We start from the raw sequence: 25,767 nt of genomic DNA, 5'->3' as shown, positions 1-25,767 counted from the left end.
TTAGCATTACAAATCAAAAGCGACACATCGCTAGTCAGGAACAAAGTTAAAGTAAACAATTTTAAAATCGTTGTTTAGATGTCCGTGTAATTTTACCAAAAGTGACTTCCAATACACACGACCAATTATATCAAATATAAATTACAGAGTTTCTTAAAATTGGGGAAAAAAAAAGAATTTTCATCCGCATTATTGGAAGCGATGATGATTGAGTAGGAAAATACTATACTCACTTCCACATGTATACATTGACGTAACTCACTCGATACGCCAAACAGCAGCAGGTCCCTGGTACTATATTGCAACTGCTCTTCACATTTGTAGAATCCGATGCTTCTTTCGTCATCATTTTGGCGCACGGTGGTACGTATGTATTGTGGAAAAGAGTATACATTATATTCGTTGGAAGATGAACATGCAAAACAACGAAAATTAAACGGAAATAATTTAAGAAAATTTTTTTAAAAATTTGATTCCCACAGATTACAATGGCAATATAAAGCAGCATAAACTTCCTCCCTTTTTAAGACTCTTGGGCGTTCCGGTTACTGATGCAATGAAAAGTGGTAATCCGGATGGCTCGAAGATGTCCCTTGGAAGAGACACACTTACTGAAGCGCATCTCTTTTAATTCTTTGCAAGCCGATAGAGATGGCATGTAATTAAAAAAGCAGCAGTGGTAAATGTGTTTCTTTAAACGGTGTTACCAATTTTATGGGAAAATGTGTAACAGAAATAAGCGACGAAAAACTACGGATAAAACAGCAAGAAAAAACCAGGACAAATAGGGCAAAAGAGAAATCAAAGTGTGCGTGTTAAAATTCCCAGCGAGTGGCCAGCTCAGAATCGCGACTTCCGACTGTGAATACACCGTTCTTGTCGGCCATTAGGTACGCACCGTCGCCACTTTTGATACACAATTTGGAAGGCTCACGCAGCTCCAGATAGAAACCCTCTGGAGTGTCTCCATCAGCCGTAATTCCGTCGGAGCTTACTGTCCAGTAACGACCGCTCTGACCTATTTTACCCAAAAAAGAAGAAAGATTTGAATACGCAACAACCCGCCATCACTGGAATGACACTAGAAATAACTCTAAATAATACCTTTGAAATAGACTAGACCCAATGGCCCGCGTTCGACTTGGATGGCTTCGTAGTTGGCTTTGTTACATTCCAATTTACAATTAGAGCCGCTCTTGTACCCAACAAAACCTTGTTCAGATTTCAATACCAGCATTGGTCTAAAAGATCAATAACAATCGTTCGTCAGCTGTCTGGGTCAAGATTTAGGTCTTTCAGAGTGTCTTGTAACAGTAATGGTATCAAACCTGTTGATCAAATAGAAGAAGAATTTGCTGGATTCATCGATCGAATCGGTGTTGGCAAACAGATGTCCAGACTTTTTAGTGCCGACAAACTTGCCGTTGTTGGCGCGGAACCCAATCGATCCGTCCTGCTGCCATTCCATTTGAAACAGGGCGTTCGAACTCCTACGAAGAAAAACTATAAGTTGCCCACACTTGGTTACCCACAATACACTCGTTCAATTAATACTTTTTGGCTGAAGATGCTTGGATGCCCCCAGCAGTCTCCAAAGTCCAATAGCGGTCACCCATCGTTCGGATGTACCAGCGTCCCGTAGAAACATCGAACTCGAGTTGAAAAGTTTCATGGTCGGAGATTTCATCCTGGTTAGCCGTGACATCGACACCTAAATAAAGATTTTTTCGTTGTTGTTAAATACGTACTTCAATTACAGTAATGTGCATGTGGAACGTGATGGTGTGTGTGTAAGCACAACGTGGAAATCGTTCGTGACCGTCAAATGTACTCGAAAGGCTAATCCAGTCACGTATTGTGGTTGGGGTTTCTTTCCTGGTTTGTTTATCTTTTTATTTTTTATATGTTCCCTTAGACAATCCGAAAAGATCTACCCACAATACAAGTCCGTCCGTCCGGGCTAAAGAATAGTCACGCCAGTCGCGTTCACACGGCCATTAATCCGGCTTGTACGATTGGATCACAATCTCTCATGGTACGATTCCAACAATGTGAATTCTATAAACTTGCAACTACTATTACGATAAATATCTATTCAGTAAAAATAAACGTACATTTCACAACCGCCGAGTCGTAAGTCGAGTCTAAAAGAAAAATTCTCAGTTGGACAAAAGATTGCCTCTGGGCTGTTGCTGACGAGGGAAAAGCAGTTGAAAGAGGGGGAGGAGGGAACGCCATGACGCAGAGGGAGGGTGGAGGATGGATCAATACGAAACGCGGAAGCGCCGAGAATCGATCCGGAATAAATGTCTTTACCTTCTTGCATCTGTCAGCCGACATTTGCCAACACGTGCACTCCCTGTCAGACGCCCACTATTGATTAGTCTGGGGGAAAATACAAATCTCGAGTGCGACTAGCCCTTGACGGATGGCCTCTTGAACCCGGGTTGGTTAATGGTTATGGTCGTACGGACCAAGTCAAAAAGAGAAACAGACACATCTTTTTTTCATGTTTTTCTTTTAGAAAAGAAAAATATAAAAATAAGGTACGTCTGGTATTCCCATTTCTTTCCCACCCCATGAGGGCCCATATTCCTCGCATTCTAAAAAAGCCGAAATCCTGTCTCATATCGCCTATCGAAATCAAATGTGAGGAATGAAGTGCATCTTTAAAATGTTATATTACCTTGTTTGACGGATACGTAACGGCTATTCATCATAGAGACGAAAACAGCCTGAGCCAGTGAGTCTTCAAGCGTAAACAGTTCGTCCTTGGTCACCGAAGTTGAACGTGTCCTCAAGACAGCCTGTCAAAACAAACCAGACAAGAGAAGAAGAACACCATGAAACACTTGCCCTTTTTTTTTCCTTTTCAAAACCAAAAATAAAACAGCAGATATTGTTCATTATTATGTCTAGAAATTGATCGTGCATAGCTTTTTGCCCTGATTTTTGTTTTCCCCTGGAAACAGCAATATCCCACAATGCAAAACAGTAGAACAATAACCTCCTACAGCGACTACATTTCCTTTCCTGACCGAGAAAACCAATCAACCTTTTAGCCGAGTTGGGCAAGAGACGAGCGCACGCAAACCCATTCTTTTTTCTTTCCACCAGTGAGTTTCTTTCCCCAATCTCGTAAAATGATGGGGGGAAGAACGAGGAGGAGGAAAGAGGAGGGGTGAAACGGGACTCATGAGAAGAAAAATCGATAACGTTAAAATAGATGTGAAGGGCAGCAGCAGCACAAACCTTGGAACCGAGGGGGGCCAAGTAAAGTCCCTGTGTATCGCGCAGGGCCAGGGCTCCGGCGTGGTATTCCAGTGAAAAGAGGCAAGTCGGGTTGCATTGTTCCAGGAGTCGGCCATCTCGCGACAAATAACGGTTGTTGGCTGTGTGGATGGCGTAGAGACGCGAGTCGTCGCGGAATTCGAGCGTAAAAAGCGTCGTCGAACCCCATGGAATGTTGGCGTTGACGTGAATTTCATCTCCTTGCTCACTCAAGTGTGCGAATCGTCTTCGACCCATTGAACGCAGGTTGACTTGAGGTCGAGCTGCCAAGTGGACGAACCTATTGACCCAATTAAAATAGGCGAAAACAATCAGTTAGATCCAACACAAAAGAGTTCATGAAGCCATAAATTATAGCCCCACGAGTTAATAACTGGCACACGAGTCGTAAACGAATAAGAGTGTTAGTATGATGACCATCATTACCATAGTTCATTCTCAGTTGGGGTCTTGGCCGAACAGACCAGCTTGTCGGCGGAGGCGCCTAGAAAGTATCCGCGTTCCGGGTGCCGAAAGGCCCACTTACCGGCAGCCGATTCGGGAACAATGATCTCAAAACGCGCTCCGTTGTCCTTTTCTTCGGCATCACAAGTTACATTACCAAACTGGGTAGACGCAAGAAGAACAATATTAAAAACCGGTCGAACAGGTGACGGTTGGCGAGGGAAAAAAAGAAAGAAAAATAGAGGACAATCACCTGGTCGACGGAGAGATACTTGTCCAGATGCGATTTCAAGCAGACGGCGTCGGTGCTGTCGCCGAAGGCTTCCAGAGTCCACAGCTGCTTCTTCTTCAGCAACAACCCGTTGGCATTCACCTAGAAAACGAGTCGTACAAGTTCATTACACACGCAAGTCCTGAACTAATTAACTGATTTATTATTTTCTTTCTTACTTTAAATCCAAAAGTTTCGGCTGTCAGGTATTTCAAACGTGAATTGACAAGCCCAACCATCCATGTCGTCAGAGGTTTGTCACTTGGATTCACATCACCGTTGGAATGGCCGTTCTGACCCGTCATTTTCTGTTGTTGTTGAGTTTTTTTTAATATTCCGGATCTAAGTGAAGTTCACACTGCAACAACAAAAAAAAAAGGAAAAATGATAAAAACGGATATAAGGACCGCGTGTAGAGTAATGAGGCTTTGTCGACACCACATGTTCTCCAGACCCATAATTCCAACCAGTCACCCAGGCTAGTTTTTTTTTTATTTTTCTCTTTTTTAAAAAAAGGAACCATACTCATGCCCGAGGGTTCACGTGTTCACAGCTGTCACTTCACCCTCCCTCGCTTTTAAACTTTATCCCATGTTTTAACTTGATATCGGATTGTTTTAACCCAAGAAACCACATCCAACATCCGTTTTCTCAAGCATATCGCAAAACCCCTTTTCTAAGTAGTTCAATCTGATAAGAATATAAAGAGGGTAACAAATAAGTCAAAATCCACCCACTATGTGTTGCATGTTTTTTAAATACAATAAAAAAAAACCCAGTCAAAGCCTTTGGGAGGGAGAAAGAAACGACCAACCACCAGAGTTTCCGGTGGTTTCTCGTTACACACGATGCACTCACACGAGATGTCAATCCAAAAATTTCTCATTTCTCATTTGATGAGGGTCACGGTCGTGTTGAATTTGGTAGTATGGGGTGGAGGGGGGAAAAAGGGACTATGGCAATCATCAGGGCAGTAGCAATAACACGTGCACGGACAATCAGCCATGACGCTGAGAATCCAACCCCGCAGACTAGAGACGATCGATTTCCGTGCACGTTGCGAAAACCCCAAAAAATGCATGCATGCTCTCAGTCGTCTCACATTCGTAAAGCCCCGTTATGATTACCTTTTCAAAGTAGACCAGATCTTGAATAAATCAGAATGATGGATTCGACACACACTGGTACACCAAAATTCGCACAAAGAGAACAAGACAGAAACCTCACTCGGCGCCCGCAACGTTGTGGGAGGGAAATTTCGGTGATTTTTTGAATAAAAATGAGGAAAAAGAGAACGTGGTAACGACAGTCACCACTTGTGCCGACGTCGGGGACTCGAATGAACTGCAGAAGACACCAACACTGCAGTAAGAGGGCTCTTATGGCGGTCGACGACCAATGGGAGGCGTTGCTACTTTTCTCTCCCGACCAATGGATGCCCTCGTATCTTTTACCCCATTTTTTTTGTTTTTTCGTTTTTCTTTTTTGCATATTATAAGAAAAACTTGTAACGCAAGTCAAATGATCGGCACATGTGCCCTGAAGCTACGCCGCTGGATATAATTTTCTTGTTGTTGACATGCCTGTCGAGAGACAAACAGATTAGAAGAATCTACAAAGTAGCATAATCACAACTATTTGCAATATTGAGTTGATGTTAATGATGAAACTCGTAAAATATACTAGTACTCGTTTGATAAAACGATGGCATTTTTTAATTTCCGGTTTTCACTCAGCAGTTTCTGAAAAAAGTTTAGAGTGAGAATGGAATTCGATGCACAGTGCACGGAAATTTGTCTTATGCTGGGCGGTGAACAAACAGGAAAGCTCAGCCGAGTGAAGATGATCGATCCATCGAGAAGACACTGTCCAAAACGGAATAAAAGTTATGAAATTCCTAGATACCCATGGAAGCGTATATTGAACGATGAATTCTAATAAATATTTTTCCACCGAGTCCGGATATAGAATCAGTTTTTACTTGAGTTTTTAACACGGGATTTTTCAGGTTCCCGTTGAAGAGCGGCCATCCATCACCGCTGAACCGTGAGACGTGTTAATGAAGTCATTTTCCGACACCCTGCAATGAAATATAGCTTGATTGAACAGCAGAACGGAGCCGTGTGGGCTTAACTAATTGATTTGTATCTTGCGCACACTGATTACACTAATTATTGATTTGTTAAGCCTCTCTACGCAAGTTTACTTACACATTCACGCAAGAGCGCACCTTTTTGATTAGCTTCGTTTAGCAACGGGACGGGACGTATTTAGTTCGCGTCCTTTTATTCCAATTTTAACAGCTGCTAGCCCCCTAATAATAAGAAGAGTGGAATGCTAAACCAATCATGGAGACGAATGTATAAATATGGATCTGTGTAATAGCGCAGTAGGAGCGTACATTTTTGGATATGCGGAGGAGCGAACCAGGGCGGAATCGGCCAGCTGTTTATTTCTCCGAGCCGATCAGCAGCGACCGCAAATGAAACGAGTTTCGTGTCTTGCTCTCCAGTCTACAATTTTCTTTCAAGCTCTGCCTTAGTCCACTTCTTTTGTACCGAAAAGAAACAAAAAATGTATTCTCGATCTACCAGGAAACTGAGAACAGCTGTTATTGGACGAGAAGAAGAGGAACCGGGTCAGCTGTTGATTCTCACGGTGATAAATGTCGCCTGCGAAATACACAGTGAAGGATACCCCTGCTACTACCACCACGGTTGGTACCGGTATTATTCATTTACGTCCTTACGCAACAAACACTGCGGTCGGTCATGAAAATGTAGCAAGGGAAATCCAATCATTATTTTCAAGAGAATAGAAGAATCTTGGCTGGGAAGAACTAAAAAGAAACCACCAACCGTAATCGCCACAAACTTCTTTTCAAAAAGCTTCGAGTTCAAACAGTAGTTGCTGCTTGTGTCACGATCGTGTCGATTGATTCATCGTCTACTCCCTTATTCCAAACTCGTTTTATTCTTTTTCGTGACATTCTTTTAGATCTCTTTTAGACAGTGAAATGGATAAACCTGTCGAGCTGGGAAATGACGACGATTAGTAGGCCGACTGGGATCCCTACAAACTCATGACATCAAATCCGACTGAAATGAAACATGGATGTCAACTTTTTTTTAAAAAGGAGAACAAAATAATTGGAAAGAATTTACGCGTTCAGCTATATAGAAGACAGATTTTTACCCTGATTCTGTTTTATTTTGGAGCCGCCATCTGTTAAATAACGACTTCACCGATTAGAAAAAAAAAAAACTAAGGGCCGACGACTCGTTAACGACCTAGAGCCACTCCCGCTGTTTCATTTGCTGCCGCAAGAAAAATGAGAACATCAGCCCTTACCCTGCAGACTCACACAAATTACTTCTTTAATGAACAACAGTTGGGTTAAACGAGAAGTATGTACCTACTGTGTGTATATCAATTTCCCTCGAAAAAAGTTTTAAGTCTCGATAAATCACGAAACAGATCTCACATTCCAAAAGTGGTGAACATTTCGAATACTTTTTAGCGTCTTTGCATAAAATTTTTGGGTTTGCATGAGAAAGCTCGAGTGATGTGTCTTGGCAGTGCTGCGCATGTTTCCTAACTGTTACAGAATTCCGGGCGATGAGTGAGCAAGTCTGGAACATTGACGGATAGTTGACAACAGACCAGAACGGAAAGATGAACTCTGTCGAGACAGATGCGAACGGCGCTGCTGATCCGCTGCAGGCGATGAACAAGGTATTGGAAGAGTATCCGGACGGCGGAGAGGAATTTGAAGAGCTGATCGCACCCGTCGAAAAACACCTGCGGAACGAAATCCGGAAAAGAAACGCCCGCATCCTGTTTAAGGTATCCTGTTCTACCGCCTTGGCTCTGGTTACCATTTTTGCCATCGTCACCTACACTCCCGTCTACTCTCACCTGCGCGCCATAAGCCGTATCGGACTTATCAAGGTAATATTAAATTACATCATTCTAATAATAATCATCTCAAAGTTAAATACAATAAGGACATGTCTGGGTAAACGTCGATAAGAGCTATAAACGGTTATTAATAAGATTAATGAAGCGTTTCATTGGATCAATCCACGCAGTTGACTCCCTACTGGGACTGGAGTGATTACTACCATCGAGATTGCCTGGTTGATAATACTTTCTCCAGCACGGATGACTCTTTCTTACAGCCCGACTGTTTGGTAAAATTATTAGCACGTGCAAAACTTTAAGAATTATCTTTTAAAATACACAAATTGTTGCAAAAGGCTTGTGAAGACATTGGGACTGTAGACGTCATAACTAATGTATCGACAAAATTACTAATGGATCATTACATCGATCAAAATATCCCTGTCATCGTGGGCGACGGTGCAATTGATTGGCCAATAGTAAACGATCCCGATTTAAGTCTCGATACGATCGCCAAGGTAATCAAAGACGAATAAATTAACATTATTTTGAATCCATTAAAATATTTAAAAAAACCTGTCTTGATAAAGGCGTACCGTGACGACGATTCCGGATGGAAGATATGTCAGTGGAAAAGTAACTTACTCCCGTCATCCATTGAACTTGACGAGTTTATCCAACAGGTTAGCAGCTATTCATTCGATCGGCCATGGTTCGCACAATGGTAAAATCATGCAAATAGCGCATTTTAAAAAACATGTTTGATAAAAATCTCTTTGCTCAAATAGGGAAAACTGCGGTCGTAAAAGTGTTAAAACTGGACGTCGATTCTACTCAAGACCCTACTTCATAACGCCGGCTTTTGACATTTCTTTTAATAACTGGATTCTCATTTCTAATCGTTATCAAGCGCAACGCTTCAAACAAGTATCAATTATAAAATTTCTTTCACCTGACGCAATCCAACTGTTAAATGGCATTTACTTTGCAGGTCAAACTGCATACGAGATTGGCAATGATTGCACAAATTCGCGGATCTAACCGTCTTCAGTTTCTCCCGCAACAGGCGTGTAAATCTGAATGTCCGTTAATTCAATTCACCTTGCTGGAAGGTGAAATAGGTCAGTTCAAGGAAAAAGAAAATAATAAAAACATGTACCGGTTGAAAACCTGTTTTAAAAATATATATTTTTTTAAAGCTCTCTTTAATCCGAAACGGTGGGACTTGGAATATCAACCTGGAGGAGATTCTTTAAATCTGGGTTTCATAATTCAAGGAGAAATTGATTAATTCATGATAGTAATTGAATGGGTGTGTCTTGGCACTTTAATTTGATGTTTAGTCTCAGCAAAAATATACTCTAGATGTTAAACCCCCAAGTCTAATTTTATACTAATTCTCTGAATCCCATTAAAGATTCAATGGAATGAATTTCTCAGTAGAAGCCATTGACCCGCTTATTCTCGGGATCAAACAGAGGCTTCAACTGAATACGCGCTTTATACTTGTCGCCCATGGCTTCAATAAAGTAATCTCCTTCCATAAGGTACTTGGTTGTAATGGGCTCTTGTTCGTTTTGGCTATGAACATAACCGTAGCCAATGCTGCAGCCAACCGAAAATCCATAGTCGGCTCGACGTAAATAACCAACCACTTGGTCATTTCTCCAGATGGCTTCCATGCCCCAAAGTGGTAATTTCCTAGACATAACTCATCAAAATCAAATTAGGACTTATTCATTCAATTTATAGTGACAAAATTTTCTCACTCTTCAATGGCGAAGACGGCGATTCTTTTGCTCAGCCCTTTCTGGCGTTTCTCTTCCAGGGCTTTCCGACCCAGAAAATCTACCGTACTTTTCAATTTGCACGTGAAGGCTAATCCAGCTTCCAATGGATTATCTTCAGAACGGAGATCCATATGCCAGTGACGGTATCCTTTTTCCAGACTCAGAGAGTCAATGGCCCGGTAACCAGCGTTACAAATACCAAAGTCTTTTCCAGCCGCCATAACCGCCTTGTAAACTTCAATGGCCGACGACGAAGGGACATGCAATTCCCAACCTATAATAATCATTTATAGACTGTCACGACGTGCCGGAAATAGGTTATTTCACTAAAAGGGAGAGAAAGAAAAGTTACCCATTTCTCCAACAAAAGAGATACGCAATGCACGACAGATATGGCCGTTAATTTCAATTAATTTGTGAGCGGAAAATGGGAAATTTTCGTTGGCAAATCGAGTTGCGGGACTGAGTTTTTCCATTAGTTCACGACTTTTCCGAACCAAGAACAGATGACGTGTTAGATATACACGAAAACCATCAACAAAAGCTTCATTTCATGTTTTACCTTTTGGGTCCCTGAATAGAAAACAAGCAAATACTATCAGAAAGGTTAACCAGTTTCGCATCAAACCGGTTGTCTTCAATTGTTTTTCGGATATGCGTGAAAGACTGGTATGCCGATCCGCCACCGGCTGCGATATAAAAACCTTTTCCCTGTGAGAATCGCACGTCGTTAAAAGAAACAAAAACAAACACACGAGGTTTCCACGAAGAGATAAAAATAAAAACCTGGAAAGAAGGTTCCCATGGAGCAGTGGACGACCCGTCGATGAAACTAACAGTCAAATCGGATTCCACCCCAGCTTGGGCGTTTAGCATACAGGTGTAGCTGGTTTCACCGGCAGGTTTCCGCATATTGTTGGTAAATATCCAGTCAGCTGCTGCTTGGGCATCAGGGCCAGTCAGATAATAGTTGCCAAAATAGGACATGTCCTATTCAGTTCAAATAACAGTCATTTTAAAAAATGACACTATTTAAGTTACACAAAGAATAATAGTTACGAAAATCGCCACTCTTTCGCGAGCCCCACGGCATTCCTGCTCTATCTATTTAAGAAAATAGCCTTTAGTTTCTGATAGTTTAAGGAAGACTATTGGCATAGTTTACAATGGAATGATTCTTTGGGAATCCAAATGTGTAGTCTTCTTTAAGCCGCTCGACATACGCCTGGTCCTCATTTATGGCATGTCCATATGCGCCGTACCAATCGTATGGCTGAATGGAAGCGATTCCCGACTGTGAAAACCATCCAGGCCTTTCCCATCCGTGTCTCTCCTGAAATACGCATCCAGCTTTCTCAAGCAACGGAGCAATCGGTGACTTTTTCATTTTCCTTGAAGCAAGCGGTTCGTCGTGTGGGTAAACAATCGAGTAATTTTTGGCGTATGCCTCATGAGAACGTTGGCGGATCCAATTTGCGTTTCGCGTTAAATCTGGAGAAAAGCGTCTGATATCGTAGCTAAACATGTCGAAATCAGGACGACCTTGCACTATCCATTTAGCCTAAAACCAATCAAAAATTTTAGGAATTAGATCGATAATGTTGATCTTAACCAAGTATTACCAATTGCCATCCGCATCCTCCTCCAAACATCATACCGGCTGAATTGAATCCACATCCATGATAGAATCCTCGCAGGGTTGGCTCCTCACCTTAACATACCCACTCAAATGTTTATTGCTAATAAAGATAAAATAAATAAAATACTATTACCCATTAAAGGTTTGTGATCGGGAGTGAAACTCTCAGGTCCACACACTGTGGATCGAATACCCGTAGTAGCTAATGTGGGACATCTATTGACTGCTTTATCAATATGTACGCCAAAAACATCCCAATCAAGCTCGTACAAACTAAACGCTTCATCCTTTGAAATCTAGAAAAATCATTGACAAGTTGTAATGAAGAATCAACTTTTGCTAAATAAATTTCAAACTTTGTCAATGAAGATTGGGTCGTTCTCGTATCCGCCTATGTCAAAATGAAATTGCAGTGAATAAAAAAGTAGTTAGCAACTGAAATTTAGAATAAAATCTTATTGGTCAGAAAATGTTACCGAAGGATAATGCGTCTCCTTGCAACTTGAAGTAAATTGACAAATCGTGGTCTCTAACATTCGGCATACCAGATATGCCAGGGATTTTCTCAGTAACAACATAAGCTAGTTATAAGAAAATTTAGTCACGATAAATTCAACAAAATATTTTTTTCTATCAAAATACCATGTTTTGTTACAACTAATGGAACGGCCACATCAACCATAGAGCCAATATAAGGCGCCCACGCTCCTAAAAATGTTCAATATTTCAATGACAATTGCTTTTTATTTTTCTTTAGCAAATACTAACCGGTGCAGTTAACGACACACTTTGTTTTAATTGTTCCCTTATTTGTGTGAACTGCAGAAACTTGTCGGCTACCGAATAAAGATGTGTCCGTGTCAATTCCCGTAACAACACAATCCTCGACTACTTTGGCCCCTGCGCGAGTGGCTGCACGGGTAAGGGCAGTGCAAAATCCGGCAGGATCAACGACACCATCTCGAGGACTAAATTAAATTGGAATGAAAAATTTTTATTTAATTTAATAGGCATTAGGTAAACGACGATTAAAGGAATTCTATTAATAACTGTATACCTGTACAATGTCCCGTAAACGTCGTCAACGTTCATAAGTGGATAAAGTTTTTTTGTTTCACTTGGTCCGAGGACGTAAGATTCAGTTCCAAATGCTTTACCAAGCGTCTGCAAGCGCTTGTATTCATCGAGCCTTTCCTATTTATTTAGAAGCACCATTAATTTTCATTTGTAAGGAAATGCGATGAAATATTATAATGCACTTTACTTTGGAGGATGCAACAAATAATCCTCCATTCACAATATAACCTGGATCAATTCCGGTTTCTTCTTCTAACCCCTTCAAAAGCTGGTGAGTGTAAGCTAAGAGACGCACGTCAATATCCGAAGGTCGCAATCTTCAAAATCATTTCAAAGATTGCATAAGTTTTTATCAAGTTTATCTTGTGAATTTTGTACCTCCAAACTAATCCAGCTGTTTTCAAATATAAAATACATAATTAGCCAATTAAATACCTACAATAAAAATTTTAAGGTAATAAGTTTGTTTACCTGTGTGCCATGTTGTGCCACTTGTGAGACGATTTCTCTCAAGTAAAACTGCATTCTTGACACCAAGTTTAGTTAAATGGTACAAAGTGTTACAACCAATACTGCCACCACCTATTCAATTATATTAAGAAAACAATTATGAAGAAAACTATATAATGAAAAAATTATGATATACAGTACCCAATACCACTACATCAGCCTCAATAGGCAATATCTGTTCAGAATTAGATTCAGTTTTCAAAACAGTTTCATATGGTACTCCTTCCCCAGCTTTGTGGGATACAGATGAGAAGGGTTTTGTCAAATTTGATTTCCTCAAAAGCCCCTTTATTTATAGAAACAAAAGTTTTAACTTTACAAATGTGTCAAGGTCTAAATAAGGAATAAATTATTACCAAATTTCGAAAGCGACGAAGTGTGTTCATGACTGATTTTTGCACTAGGGTAAATGCATCGAATTTCTTCCAAAACTAAAAAACGTATGTAGATAAAAAAGTAAATGTCACTTTTACTGATCCTTTGCTTGAACGTGATGGCATACCTTATATGCTTCTGTCCCTATGTAAATGGAAAACGTAGAGCTCACTCACATTCAAAAGGTTAACTGCGCATTTGAGCCTCTCCTAGATTCGAAGTCAAAACAAATCAAAAACAGCTGGGAGTAGGTTAGGCAACGCCTGTCAGTAGATGTCAAGTTGCTGAACCCAAGCCGACTATCAAAGCAACTGTCCCTCAATCGGCAGTACATAATTTTATCAGTGCTAAATGCATGTTCAGTGTGGATAGACGTTTGTTGCAATAAAATGCGACCGTTAGTTTTATTCCTAGTTTTTGTTGTACTTATTGTGAATTCAGTTGTAGTGGCATATAGTAATGAATTTACCATTACTATTGAACCAGGAAAGGAGGACTGTTTCTATACACCAGTTGCAAAGAACATCTACTTGGAAGTTGACTATCAAGTTAGATATACATATCTACCGGTTTTCGTTGTTGAATAGCGTTGATAGCATTTTCTTCTTCTGTATCTTATTTCAATGTAGGTTATTGATGGACAGCAAGGGGAGTTAGATATTGACTTTCATTTGACGTCCCCCACAGGGCGGAGAATTGTGATGGAATCAAGAAAAAGTGACAGTACTCACAGGTAGTTAGGTCTTTACTTTTTTGTAACCCTTGGCAGTGTTGATTTCTCCTAATGCCAATTATTTCTACAGGACTAAAACTTTTGAAGATGGGGACCACAAAATTTGCTTTGACAATACCTTTTCAATCTTCAGTGCCAAAACAGTCTTTTTTGAAATCTCCACAGACAACGATGAAGATGATGATGATAATGGAGAAATTAAAATTGAAAAGAAAAATAGTGATGTATGGGGAGATACTGACCAGGCCTTTTATGCTGGTTTGAGACCAGAAGAAATTTATGATATTCATGTTCAGGATATTAAAGTATTAAATATTAATTTTCTTTCACTCTAAAAGTATTGAATTTTAGAATTGATTATAAATTTGTTATACTTTCAGGATACAGTTGCAATGGTCAGGGGAAAGTTAACAAGAGCTCAAGAATTTCAGGATCAGATTAGAGCCTTTGAAGCTCGTGATCGTAATACGGCCGAGGGAAATTTCACTAGAGTAAATTTCTGGTCAATGATCCATCTCATCGCACTTCTCATCACCGGAGTTGTTCAAGTTGTTATGGTTCGGAGTCTTTTTGACGACAAATCAACGCTTCGGCGCCTTTGGAAACAAGGAAAAATGTGAAGCAGTCAACATCGTTTCACTAGTCACATGGTGCCAGTAAAAAAACAATAAACAGAACTACTTTGTAAACCTATTATTTACGGATTTTGTATTATTTTAAGTTTCGAATATTCTAATGCGCGTAGCTGGAATGTTACAAAAAAATTGGCACTTTGAGATGTTGCATTGCATTTTAGCTGCCTAACAGTAAATTAACGAAAAGGGAATTTATCAAATCAATTGATTGATAATGTGCGTAGTGTAACAGGTCATGATCTAGTCTACAAATAAGGCAATGGAGAACCTTTCCTCCTTAAAGTAGTTAAAGGCGAGGCAGTTGGAAGGACGGGGCTGGACGTTGCGCTGCTGGAGTTGGATCGATGGAAATTCATGTGAGCGTATATCAGTAAACCAATATCTTTGTGGCCTGCTTCCATAGCGATAGATAGCGCTGTGCTACCATCCTAAAATAAAACATCATTCATTATTTGTGCTTTCAGTTTCAAGATGAGATAAGTAGTGTAAAAATACTGTACATTATCTCTTAGATGAAGATCAATGTCCGTTTGGGCTAGTAGTAGCTTAACAATGGGTGTATGACCGTGTTCAGCTGCACACATAAGAGCAGTCGAGCCGTCCGCATCTTGTACATTCACATCAGCGCCAGCGGCTAATAGGAGGCGTACCACTTCTACTCTTCCATGGCTGACCGAGAGCATTAAAGCCGTTTGTCCGTGCTATAATTGGACAATTGAAATTAGTTAATATTTCTTCATGCGAGAAAAAAAAAACGAATACTGATCATACTTGAGTTGCTTTTGAATTAACATCGCAAAGAGAGAAGAGACGCTGAAGTACTTGGGATTCAGTATTATTAGTTGGTTGAGCCAAAGCTGCCAGCATAGGCGGACTATAACCAGCTTTATTTCTCAGTTGTGGATAACACACCTGCGTCGACGTAATAAAATGAAACATATGCGTCGAAAAAAGAACACTTGTAAAATAGAACGCACCTTTGAATCGAGTAAAAGGCTGACGATATCCCACTGACTGTGCGACACTAAGGTTACAAAAATATTAAGTTAAACTTTTTTGATAAATCTCTAAAAAAACCCAAATTTCTTACCTGCGTAGTGTAACGACGTGTTGCCATTATTATCCGAAAGATTAGCGACTCGCTCAAGCAAAGCCATGCTCAAAGATTCGATATAATCCATGTAATCTTCAACCGAGTGAGCATCTGCTTCCTTTGTGCTGGAAACCTGTACAATCACATGATTATAATAAGTTTAATACTTTCTCCAGATGTCGGAGGAAAAGGTACAGATTTCCCGTATCTATATTTAGGCCCGCATTATTAGTTTTTCCCTTATAATCGGATGAATAGTCAATTAGCTTATGGTACACCACCCAGAGATTCTTATACGATTACGAATGCGAGATAGTGGGTTATTCGAAAACGAACAAAGAAGACGACAGCTGTGTAAAACATGTGCAACAGGCCACTATTTCTCCTGTCTGGTTCAATAATTTATGCGATGGAGATGTTATGCCAAGGACCCCAAATCGTTTGACAATTAACAAAGTGGGGAAGACTGTTTAAGGAGAAACTCGAAAGTTACCTGAATCCATTCACGTCGAACGATTTCGATGGCATTAACCAACAATTTCGAGCTTCCCCTTTGTGGACGATGGATGGAATCGTTCAACACCTTGAGGGCGGCTTTCATTTCCATTGAGGGCTCCACCCTATGGGAAATAGTATGCTTGCAGAGCTATATGACCAGAATACCAAATTAGACCACTCTTACCTTATACGGGGCTTAATGGGTTCGGGCAAAGTCTCTAATCCTTCCTCCTCCTCTCCTTCTTCTCCTTCCTCTTCTTCTTCTTCTTCCTCCTCCTCCTCCTCCTCTTCTTCTTCATCTTCTTCTTCTCTTACCGACTCATCTGAACCCAAATCACTTTCGTCGGCTTCTCTGGAACTTTCCGATTCTGTTTCGGACTAAAAGAAAAAATAAGGTTCAGTTATTAGTTTTCGTTGTGATGAAAAATGCTAGACTTTGCCATACCAAGCGACGACTGTTGGTCGACTCCGGCTCTGGTTTCGGTAATGATTCCTGGTCGGGTTGAGTCTGGACGGAAAGCGGAGAGCATTCTCCGAGCCGAGAAATGCGTGATAACCTTGGACTGTTGAAGCAGCTATCATTTGTTTGTATTTCTTGATCAATCGTTGCTACAGCAGCAATTTTGGAACGCTCCTCACAATCCTAATGTCGAAAATCGATAAGCAATCAACCAATTAAAAATAAATAAATAAATAAAATTAGGTGAGTTAGATTACACATACCTGACATGTGGTATACGACTGAGTAGCTACATTGACGCCAGAGGCAGGACGGACGAGATCAGTTGTTCCACATGAAACATGCCTCAACCGGGTTCTTATGTTAACACAACGATCGCACAAGACATCGTTGACTGAACCATCACCAATAGCGATCGACTTTTTTTGTTGAAGTCGATCGATTGTAGAGATCTCCTGCTTCGATGCACTCAGGAGACTAGATTCGGTTTGAACCTGGCGATGGAACACATTTGGCCTGCGAAATGTGGGAGACTGAGATGGTTGGACGGCTCTAGGAGTTTGTTCGCGATCCGTTTGGACTTGGCGGTGTAAGACAATCGGTTTCGGTGCTGGAGGAGGTAAAGGCTGAACGACTTTCTCTTCACGTTCGGTTTGGACGTGCCGGTGGAAAACAATAGGACGGTATGTAATAGGAGGCGGCGGCGATGAGTGAAGAACGGGCGAGTCTCGGTCAGTTTGTGTTTCAGCGTTTCCTCGAGGCACCATTTCTTGCATCATCGGCATGTTAACTTGGACGGATTGAGAAACTTGGGCCAAAATTAGCTTGTTAGCATTCGCATCCATCACTGTCTGCGTTCCGGATTCGGTCAACGGCTGCAAAAAAGTCTGAATCATCTTGCTGGAAACACTTTTGATCCAATTCTCTGTTTGGCATACGCCATCCCTTAGCGTGTTTGTAAACGTGCCGACACCCATCTCCTTTTTCAGGGGACCTGCAAAAAAAAAAGTGTTTAATTAAATATAAAAAGAAACGAAACACCAAAATAAGTAAAGATGAGCCACCAACCTGTTCCGCGTATGAGTTTATTTTTCAACTCCTGTAACTGGAGAGCCATTTGGCGTTTCTCTTCCTGCAACACTGACACTTTGACCTGTAGAACTGGAATGAGCTTCACCTGTTGCTCCAACTCGCGCAATTTTTCCAGACTGGCTGCCATTTGCCCACGGACCGACTTTATAAGTAAAAAAGAAGGAATTCATTGGGGATTCAGCCGTTGAAATAAAAACAATGTTCAAGGTCAGATAAAGGTCTTTTAAAAGTCCAAAGTCCATAAAATGTTTACCTGAAGAGCTTCATTCTTGGTCTCAAAGGAGCAATCCGCCTCACTGTCCTTGCCTGCCATAAAGAATTACCAATTCAGATAGTGTGACGCTTCTCTTCGATCCGTCTCTGTTACATGAAACTTGATACGCAATTTATGTTGCTGTCGCAAGCGATTTTTTTACCTAGTGAGCTCGTAGAATTATAAATATCGGCAAAGCAGGATATTTGGGAAGACTGAGAGTGACGAGAAGATTGAGAAAATGTTGCTTCAAAATCGTCAACCGCACGATTAAGTTCTCTTGAGGGTCGATTGCGTAACTCTAATGCGGCTCCAGAGTTCTCAGACTCTCTCGGAACGTCGATGATTGGAGGTAGAACTGAAGAAGCTGCTATAAATGCCAAGAATGTTCTATGTGTGGCTACCTTTGACCAACATTAATAAATGTCATACCTAATACAGATGTATACGATGGAGTGGTGAGCCCCAGCAAGACTTCCATGGAGTTGCATTGCAACCTTCTGGTACGTCTCTCCTCTCTCTTTTGTTTGAGGTGCTCACCAGTGGCCAATGATTCACAGAAACGAACAAAGTCCAGATCAATGTGGAAGCCATACGGGCAGCACTGACATCCAACTTCATTGCTGGAGCTATGGGACTGGCAACAACACAATCATATCCAACAGTAATTGCACCAACTCCCAAAGGTGTATAAAACTTTTTTATGACCCACCTGGTTATTGTTAGATACAAACAATGTGCTGGGCCTACAGGGCCGTGGCATCGGCGAGGGTGTGTCATTCAGATTACCGAGTCCCATTGTTGCTTGATTGAAAGACTATGGATAAGGAGAAATCAATCGTGCAGTCTTAAGCCTTCACTCGTCAGTCGTCAAGCACTGGGCATTTCAAGTAACAAATGGGGTGTGGTGTCTGAGAAAAATCGCACTTGAGGAGAGAAAACGACGACTACATTCTAAGCACAGAGAAAGCTTTTTTTTCTCTTTTTTCCAGCAAAACCTCGGTTGTGTAGCTATATACACCTTTGACGTGTGCTGCTGTACAACTAACAGGTGTTCCCCCCTCTCTTATCTTATGTTGGTGGTTGGCTGTCAAACAACAAGGAATGAATAATGCCCGTTGTCCTGTTTTTGTTGAATAAACATGCACAGAACGCCACCTGTAGGCAACACATTTACTTTTGTTGTTGTTTCGATCTATTTGAGGCAGAAATAACTAACCCAAAATAAGGGAAATACAATCCCAAGTAAGATTGGCGAAAACGTTGACTTGGCAAATACATTTTTGATTTGCATGCATCTATCTAAAAGATCAAAAGATGAAAGTGTCAAAGTGAGTGTGACTGTGTGAGAAGCAAACTTACGCTTAGGGCCTTTGATCTTCAAAAGGTTAACCCGTTGATGAACTACCCGCTAGGCGGCGAACCGTTATTTCGTCGAGTCGTGTCTTGTATTTTTCGTTCAGTGTCTATCTCTCGCACATATAATAATTAACCGTCGTCGAGTAAACGGATTTAGTGAAGGAACTGAATAATCAACGTATCTCTTTTTTTGACAAGTTTGCTACTGCACTCCATTAGGTAAGTCTAAATGATTGAAAGCGGAAAATCGGTGTTCTGATGTAGGCTTCTGTGTCATCAGAAGTGGTTTTACGTCACGCACTGTAATTTTAAGGAAATCCTATCCTGTAGGAAGAAACAATCGGGTCAGGTCCTACTCTGTCGTATTGAGGTAATGAAAGAAAGAAAAAAAACTCATGTTGGTTATAATCCCCCCAGGCTACATGGTTCTGCACAATTAATTTATGAAATTGAAGAGAAATTTCCTAGAAATTCCTTCCACTGCCAGTACTTCGCCAGTCCATATTTTTTTCATTTAGTTTGTGCTCTGAAAAGCTGCTTGTTGGATTGTGACACACACTCTGGAGGAAGTGGGATGGTCAGTTTCAACATCCTCTCTGAGAGTGTTGATAGTTACTCAAGCTATCTGCATGCAGTCTTTTGCTCTGCCTGTGTTGCTCCTCATAATATGTTAGCAGTGTTTAGTGGAAATATTTATATTTAAAAATGTGGATCTATTCCCCTGTGTCACAAATTGATGATACGGTCAGAGCTCCCAGGAAGAAACAAGAAAGACCCTCACGTACAAGAGATTACCAATTATCCCTTGAACGCTGTTTGCAAATAAGTAAGCTAATGAATTCCTTTTTTTATTTTTATTTTCTAGAAATGTCAAACAACACGAAGAAAAAACAAGAAGAAAAACATCTCAAAATCCTGAGAGAATTCCTCTCCTTGTCAACAAACAAAACATGTTTTGATTGTAATCAAAGGGGTCCCACTTACGTCAACACCACCATTGGTTCATTTGTGTGCATATCATGCTCAGGAAAACTGTAAGTCTGCTGCAACATGGAACAAAGTTCAAATCAATGTCATTGAAATTTCCTGTTTTTTATCGATTGCAGGAGAGGGCTTACTCCACCTCATCGCGTCAAGTCAATCTCAATGGCATCTTTCACTCCAGAGGAAATAGATTTCCTAAAGAGTCGAGGCAACGAAGTAATTGAAATGTTTTAATTTCTCGATTGAGGAAGTTCTTGACTGATTCAATTGTTTGGCTTCCGCAGTACTGTAAACTTGTTTGGATGGCCCATTATAATGCGGCGGAGCTTTCTTCGGAAACGAAAGACGAACAGAAATTCAAAGATCACTTAGTTGCCAAATACGAAAAGAAGAGGTAAACAAACAAAAGGGAAATTGTCACGACTTTTTCCTTTGAACCAGAAACTTTTTGACACGTGTTTCATTGTTGTGTAGATGGTATGCCGATCCTAGCACGCTCACCGATCGACTCCCAGCAGCCAAGCTGAATGGGGTGAATGGTGAATCCTCTCAACCTGTTCAGGCTCATCCATCAACGGTCACGTCTTCCCCAGTAGCACGTCCTGTGGTCTCTGCGATTCCCTCGGTTCCACTGTCATCAGTCCCACTATCAAAGACTTCAGATTTGTTGGCCGATTTGGATTTCTTTGTTCCAGCCGTACCCTCTGCTGGCTCAGCTTTCTCTTCACCTCGGAAAAATCATTCGTCTATTCCTCAGTCCGTCAGTCAGCCATCATTTGCCAATTTCCAGAATGCCGATTTCTTTTTCTCGGGTATGTTTCCAGTCCATCTGTGGAGAGGAATCTCCGATATTTGTTTTTATCTACTTAAATATACTAACATTCTTTGTACATTTTCACAAATTTTCGATAGAAACTTCGCCGCAGAAAACGATTGCTGCTCCGGCTGCTGTCACGCATCAGGTCCAAAGCGGAGCGGTCAATGGCATGGCAAGTCCGCTTAAAGTGGGGGCATCGAACGGAGTTGCAGCTCCGACAGAAGATCGCTATTCTGCACTAAAAGACCTGGATGCATTGTTCACAACACAGACGACGCCAATAAGTGAGCCAAGCGTTTCGGCGGCGGCTAATTGGAATCCTTCTTGGAATACCGGAACCGCTCAAGCCGCCACCGCCGCCCCGCCTACCCACCTTCATCACCACTCCGAGTCAGTGTTTTCCAGCCACAACAACGCTGCTGCTGCTGCTGTTGCAGTGGAAACGCCCGTAGCGTGGTCGTCGTTTACGCCTTCGAACAGCAGCAACCCGAGTAACCCTTTTCTCGGTAAGTGAATGCACGGTGACTGGTCACGTCGTAAAGGAAAAGGAAAGTAAAGTGAGCGTGTTATTGCATATTGGACAGCCGTCGCCTCTGTGCCTACTCAACCAGGTACACAACCCGTCCATTACGGCAAGCCAGCTCTTCCCTGGGCCAATTTCTCTTCATCGCCTCTGTCCGGCTCTCCGAACATGACCTCTGGGACAAACGTTGCCTTTCCAGCTGCCAGTGCCGCCGCCGCCGCCGCCGCCGCCAACAGTCACTTTGCTTTCGGTTTCGGCGGTCATCCCAATCCTATGGTGAGTGTCGCAACGACCCTCACCACCAGCCAGTCATTGGACCTGTCGCCCAAAACATGGGGAACTTCGACCGGAATGAACCCTTTCATGGTTAGTATAAATCACATGCCTTAATCTTTTTAGCTGGCTGCCTGTCGATTTGGATTTCACTGATCTTGCTGATGTTTTGTGGACCATTTTGTGTGCCATATTTTTTTCTTTTTTTTTTTTCTTTTTTCCAGGATGCGACCAGTTTTACCCAGGGACGGTCTCACAATCCTTTTTTATAGCCATACTGTTAGCGTTTGAAAAGAAAAGAAGGAGAGAAAAAAACAAAACAATAGGAGGAAAGAAACCACAAAAGAAAACACGAAAAGAAAAGGAAGAATTCTTCACCGGAGAAATGCGCCATCATCGAAAATTTCGTGTGGTCGAGGATTTTCTATCTTTCTGCTCCCATTTTTCATCTCGCTCCCCGAAAAGAAAAAACAACTTTCTGCGTAAAGCAAAACTGAACCTTAACAACTCCCCAATTCCTTCTAGATGAGGGAAGGGTAAAAAAAACGCTGCGAATGTTTATCTCTCGTTATTTATTGAAGAAGACATGGCAACCTTGCTTGTGATAGGTTATTCCACACTCTTTATTATTATTATTATTATTATAAAACTTTTCTCTGGTCCATGATATGTCCTCCCTTTGTCCTCCCTTTCTTTTGTGTGTGCAACAAAGTTAAGGGACAGGATTGAAAATCAATACTTTGATGGAGGATCTTCTATTCTCTCTTTACACCCAACACACACACATCCAGCCCCCAGTAGCAGTAGCACCAGAGCGAACGGAGAGAGCAACGAAGCTTGGGCCCACCCGTCCGCTCCCGGTGCCTGCTGTCATCGGTCCAGACGAGAACAAACAAATCAAGAGATTTACTACTTTATACAATCATGAAGTATAATGTTGGGCAATTGTCGGGACCTCGTTCATACATTGTGTCCCACTTTTGTCTAGTGCCCGCGCGTATATTTAGAGATATATTTCGTGTGCGCGGCGATTTTGGCCAATGTTTCCGCTTCTTCCTTTATTCAATTTTTCGTGTCTCTATCCTTAACATCTTCTCTCCAAATGTTATTTGCCTATGCCTGTTATATGTGTCGTGTGTCCACGGATTCGGAATCTAGTCGGCTAGAAAGAAAGAAACAAGTTTTCGATGAAACGAAAGAAACGAGAGGGACTGAATTCGAAAACGTCAATCTTAACTGCTGCTGTGTTATACGTGTGTAAAACTGCAGGCTTTAATTTATTTATTCATTATTTTTTTTTGTTTGTTCAGCTGCTTCTTCCTTCAAACTGTCCTTTCTCTTCTTCCATGATATCACGCTATTATAATTAAGACTTTAAAAGAATTAGTCACAAGAAACCTGTCCATATTCTGAACGTTGAAGATAAAATCATTGAAGTAACGAACGCGCGGCAAATTCAAATCGACGCACGGTACCAAGATTCCTCTGCTTCTCCTTATTATCAAATTATGATTAGTTTTTTTTTATCTGACTATCACCCCGAACATGATTTTGTCCGTTTCGGAAAGTCCATTATGTGTTGCCCGAGTGCCTTACATTTACACAATGGTCGGACGGGCCATAAAATTGGATGGGAGAAGAAAATAACGAAACGAGAGAAGGGCTCAAGAGTGGGAGCACTATTTTCTTTTCTTTCTTACATACATACATATATATACTTCAGTTGTGTTGTATGCGTTTATCCGTTTCCTTGTTCCACGGCCGGAGAACATCATCTCATCTTAACTTCTCCACGCTCTTTCAAGTCTCATCCCGCCTCGCCACATGGGGTTGACACACGAACACAACAATGTTTCTCTGAAAACAACTAGTGTATACATTTTTTGCGTTGTAGTATCTCTCTCCTTGTGTCCTCTTGTCCCGCGATCGTCAACTCTTTCTCTCTGCTTTCCTTTTCCGCTCTGCGTCCTTTCTTTAATATTTCTTTTTTCTTTTTGTTTCCTTCGTGGCAATACATCTCCGACACACCGCTACCGTTTGAAAACAATTTTACTTTTTTTTTTTTTTCGTTGTTGTTTCCCTCCTTCATCGTCATTTCAAGCCCCATTGAATTATTGTTATTGTGTTCCTTATTTTTTGGGGCCCAGCGCGCCGGATGTTCGCCCGTCTCTCTCTCCTTTTCGAAAAAAACACTTTCTTTCATCCATTTCTGATATATATAACATACTTTCTCCCCATACTATAAAGAAAGCGAATCAACTGGGCTATGCAGTTTGCCCAGTTTTCCAAAAGAAGAATCTCCGCTGCAGGGTCGGGTGGGTGGAAGAAGAAGAAAAAATAGCCGCGGCGCCAGGGTAATAAAAAAGTTCCGGTCGTGATTTGTGGCGTCATTCTTCTCGTTTCACCGAGAGAGAGAAAGAAAAAAAAACTATACTTTGGGATTTCTTTTTCAATCTTGCACACTCCACTTGTTTCTTAACGGTACTCGTGCGTGTTCCTCGACTCACACTCGCCATTCCCTACCCATACCCCACTCCACTTGCAACTGCGCCATAAGAATGCAGTTAAAGAGGGTAGATACATAAAAAGCGAATCATTGGAATTGAACGGTTTCAGGATATGAACTGTGGGTGCCATCCAATAACGACGTTTCTCGTCCAGATAGTTTCACGAAGCAGCAAATCGGTTCTATAAGCCACTCTTAAGCAGGTGGCAAACGATTAGTCGCTGCTGCTGGAGGAGGATGGCGCGTATAAGACGTAATAGTAAGCGCAAACTGCAAATTGGAAAACGAGATTGGTGGCCACGATGAATAAGTATTTTATTGAAGCGACTGTATAACTCGACGGTACTTGGCGCGCGCCCGGATGATGATGTGCTGCTGCTGCTGCTGTGCTAATGAACTCTACTGCTGCTGCTGCTGGCGGTTTGACGGCGACAGAACGAGAGCCGTGGCGCTCGTTAATGAAATCAACTTCAAGGAGCCACACAGACAGACACACACACATATACATGAGGAGCAGCAGCAGCCCAACGGTTGATTGATCTCGAGGAGCGATGAGGGAGCAAGGTGAGCAAATTGGCTTCTTTCCTCTTCCTTCTTTTTAGATATTTGATTTGATTTCTTTCGAGTTCCTTTTTTTTTCTCTTTTTCGCAGTCGAGCAGAAGGAGCGACAGAAGAGAGGAGCCGGTCCATTCGTGTGACAGTCGGCTAATGGGTTGCTAAATGTCTTGGGAGATTGGATATTCAATATCCCGGGGACACTCTCTCTCTCTAGTCTCTCACTTGAGTCGGTGGCAGCCATTGGCTCGGCAAAACCTTGCCATCCAGCATTAGAAAGGGTGATGAGTGTGGGAGGAGTCATTTTGAATTGATGAGGTGTTCGTGTGTCTACAAAGGATAAATCAGGCTGTCAATCAGCTCGTGATGGTCTCTTTCTTCTTGGCTAGCAGCTCCTTATCTTTTTTCCTTTTTCTTGTCTTTCTTCCACGACGACGACGACGACGGCGAATGGACGGGCGGGCGGGTGGCAAAGTCTTTCTGCTGCCTCTCCCGCCTTTTCACTGTGCTCCTGGTGTCTATGTCGTTCGAGCTCCTGGGCTCCTAGCTCCTATAGCTCGCCCGCGGCACATAGAACTGGAGCGGCGATCGATCTCCGCTTTCTCGCTGATTGGTTCACTTCACTCACCGAGTCGCGGGCCGATCTTTTTTCTCATCTTTTTTATTGTCTTTCGATTCCCTCCAT

The 25,767-nt window shown here is 41.7% G+C and overlaps 6 protein-coding genes across 8 annotated transcripts; 3 read left to right on the top strand and 3 right to left on the bottom strand.

Moving 5' to 3' along the window:
- Positions 1-67: 67 nt before the first annotated feature.
- On the bottom strand, positions 68-5,363 carry LOC124338464 (protein singed-like). Its single transcript, XM_046792547.1, has 10 exons — positions 5,134-5,363; positions 4,186-4,364; positions 3,989-4,108; positions 3,718-3,896; positions 3,253-3,571; positions 2,687-2,807; positions 1,555-1,711; positions 1,329-1,490; positions 1,105-1,241; positions 68-1,018 (listed from the first exon to the last, which is right to left on the bottom strand). Exons 2-10 carry the CDS (start codon positions 4,309-4,311, stop codon positions 816-818), a joined length of 1,524 nt encoding a protein of 507 aa, XP_046648503.1. The 5' UTR covers positions 4,312-4,364; positions 5,134-5,363; the 3' UTR covers positions 68-815.
- Positions 5,364-6,218: 855 nt separating this feature from the next.
- Positions 6,219-9,200, top strand: LOC124337847. The gene is made up of 6 exons (XM_046791855.1): positions 6,219-7,957; positions 8,098-8,199; positions 8,266-8,427; positions 8,500-8,633; positions 8,698-8,836; positions 8,901-9,200. Exons 1-6 carry the CDS (start codon positions 7,682-7,684, stop codon positions 9,198-9,200), a joined length of 1,113 nt encoding a protein of 370 aa, XP_046647811.1. The 5' UTR covers positions 6,219-7,681.
- On the bottom strand, positions 9,078-13,539 carry LOC124338461 (sarcosine dehydrogenase, mitochondrial-like). The gene is made up of 20 exons (XM_046792540.1): positions 13,428-13,539; positions 13,282-13,356; positions 13,067-13,211; positions 12,887-12,997; positions 12,794-12,809; positions 12,603-12,732; positions 12,396-12,532; positions 12,107-12,306; positions 11,981-12,046; positions 11,815-11,919; positions 11,695-11,729; positions 11,472-11,634; positions 11,322-11,410; positions 10,865-11,260; positions 10,759-10,803; positions 10,486-10,689; positions 10,262-10,410; positions 10,052-10,185; positions 9,679-9,973; positions 9,078-9,610 (listed from the first exon to the last, which is right to left on the bottom strand). The coding sequence occupies exons 2-20, from the start codon at positions 13,309-13,311 to the stop codon at positions 9,346-9,348; spliced, it is 2,715 nt and encodes a 904-aa protein (XP_046648496.1). The 5' UTR covers positions 13,312-13,356; positions 13,428-13,539; the 3' UTR covers positions 9,078-9,345.
- A 64-nt stretch (positions 13,540-13,603) lies between these two features.
- On the top strand, positions 13,604-14,726 carry LOC124338466 (transmembrane emp24 domain-containing protein 1-like). Its single transcript, XM_046792551.1, has 4 exons — positions 13,604-13,848; positions 13,930-14,033; positions 14,104-14,338; positions 14,414-14,726. The coding sequence occupies exons 1-4, from the start codon at positions 13,690-13,692 to the stop codon at positions 14,651-14,653; spliced, it is 738 nt and encodes a 245-aa protein (XP_046648507.1). The 5' UTR covers positions 13,604-13,689; the 3' UTR covers positions 14,654-14,726.
- On the bottom strand, positions 14,725-19,161 carry LOC124338462 (KN motif and ankyrin repeat domain-containing protein 2-like). Of its 2 annotated transcripts, none has more exons than XM_046792542.1 (14): positions 18,777-19,161; positions 18,497-18,701; positions 18,228-18,431; positions 18,065-18,117; positions 17,788-17,953; positions 16,983-17,713; positions 16,705-16,902; positions 16,444-16,637; positions 16,255-16,381; positions 15,759-15,894; positions 15,646-15,692; positions 15,440-15,580; positions 15,169-15,369; positions 14,725-15,096 (listed from the first exon to the last, which is right to left on the bottom strand). In XM_046792542.1, the coding sequence occupies exons 1-14, from the start codon at positions 18,861-18,863 to the stop codon at positions 14,914-14,916; spliced, it is 2,673 nt and encodes an 890-aa protein (XP_046648498.1). In that variant the 5' UTR covers positions 18,864-19,161; the 3' UTR covers positions 14,725-14,913. The 2 variants fall into 2 exon arrangements, with proteins under 2 accessions (XP_046648498.1, XP_046648497.1); XM_046792541.1 differs by having other exon boundaries at positions 18,228-18,434; positions 18,777-19,160.
- Positions 19,162-19,470: 309 nt separating this feature from the next.
- LOC124338590 (arf-GAP domain and FG repeat-containing protein 1-like) lies at positions 19,471-22,327 on the top strand. 2 transcript variants are annotated; one of them, XM_046792678.1, is made up of 8 exons: positions 19,471-19,642; positions 20,289-20,457; positions 20,530-20,623; positions 20,692-20,801; positions 20,882-21,219; positions 21,320-21,730; positions 21,809-22,113; positions 22,245-22,327. In XM_046792678.1, exons 2-8 carry the CDS (start codon positions 20,291-20,293, stop codon positions 22,290-22,292), a joined length of 1,473 nt encoding a protein of 490 aa, XP_046648634.1. In that variant the 5' UTR covers positions 19,471-19,642; positions 20,289-20,290; the 3' UTR covers positions 22,293-22,327. The 2 variants fall into 2 exon arrangements, with proteins under 2 accessions (XP_046648634.1, XP_046648635.1); XM_046792679.1 differs by lacking the exon at positions 19,471-19,642 and adding an exon at positions 19,709-19,793.
- Positions 22,328-25,767: the final 3,440 nt, after the last annotated feature.

This window comes from Daphnia pulicaria, chromosome 4, assembly GCF_021234035.1.
Source record: "Daphnia pulicaria isolate SC F1-1A chromosome 4, SC_F0-13Bv2, whole genome shotgun sequence".
Classification (NCBI taxonomy): Eukaryota; Metazoa; Arthropoda; class Branchiopoda; order Diplostraca; family Daphniidae; genus Daphnia; species Daphnia pulicaria.
This window is presented reverse-complemented; position numbering and strand designations above follow the sequence as displayed.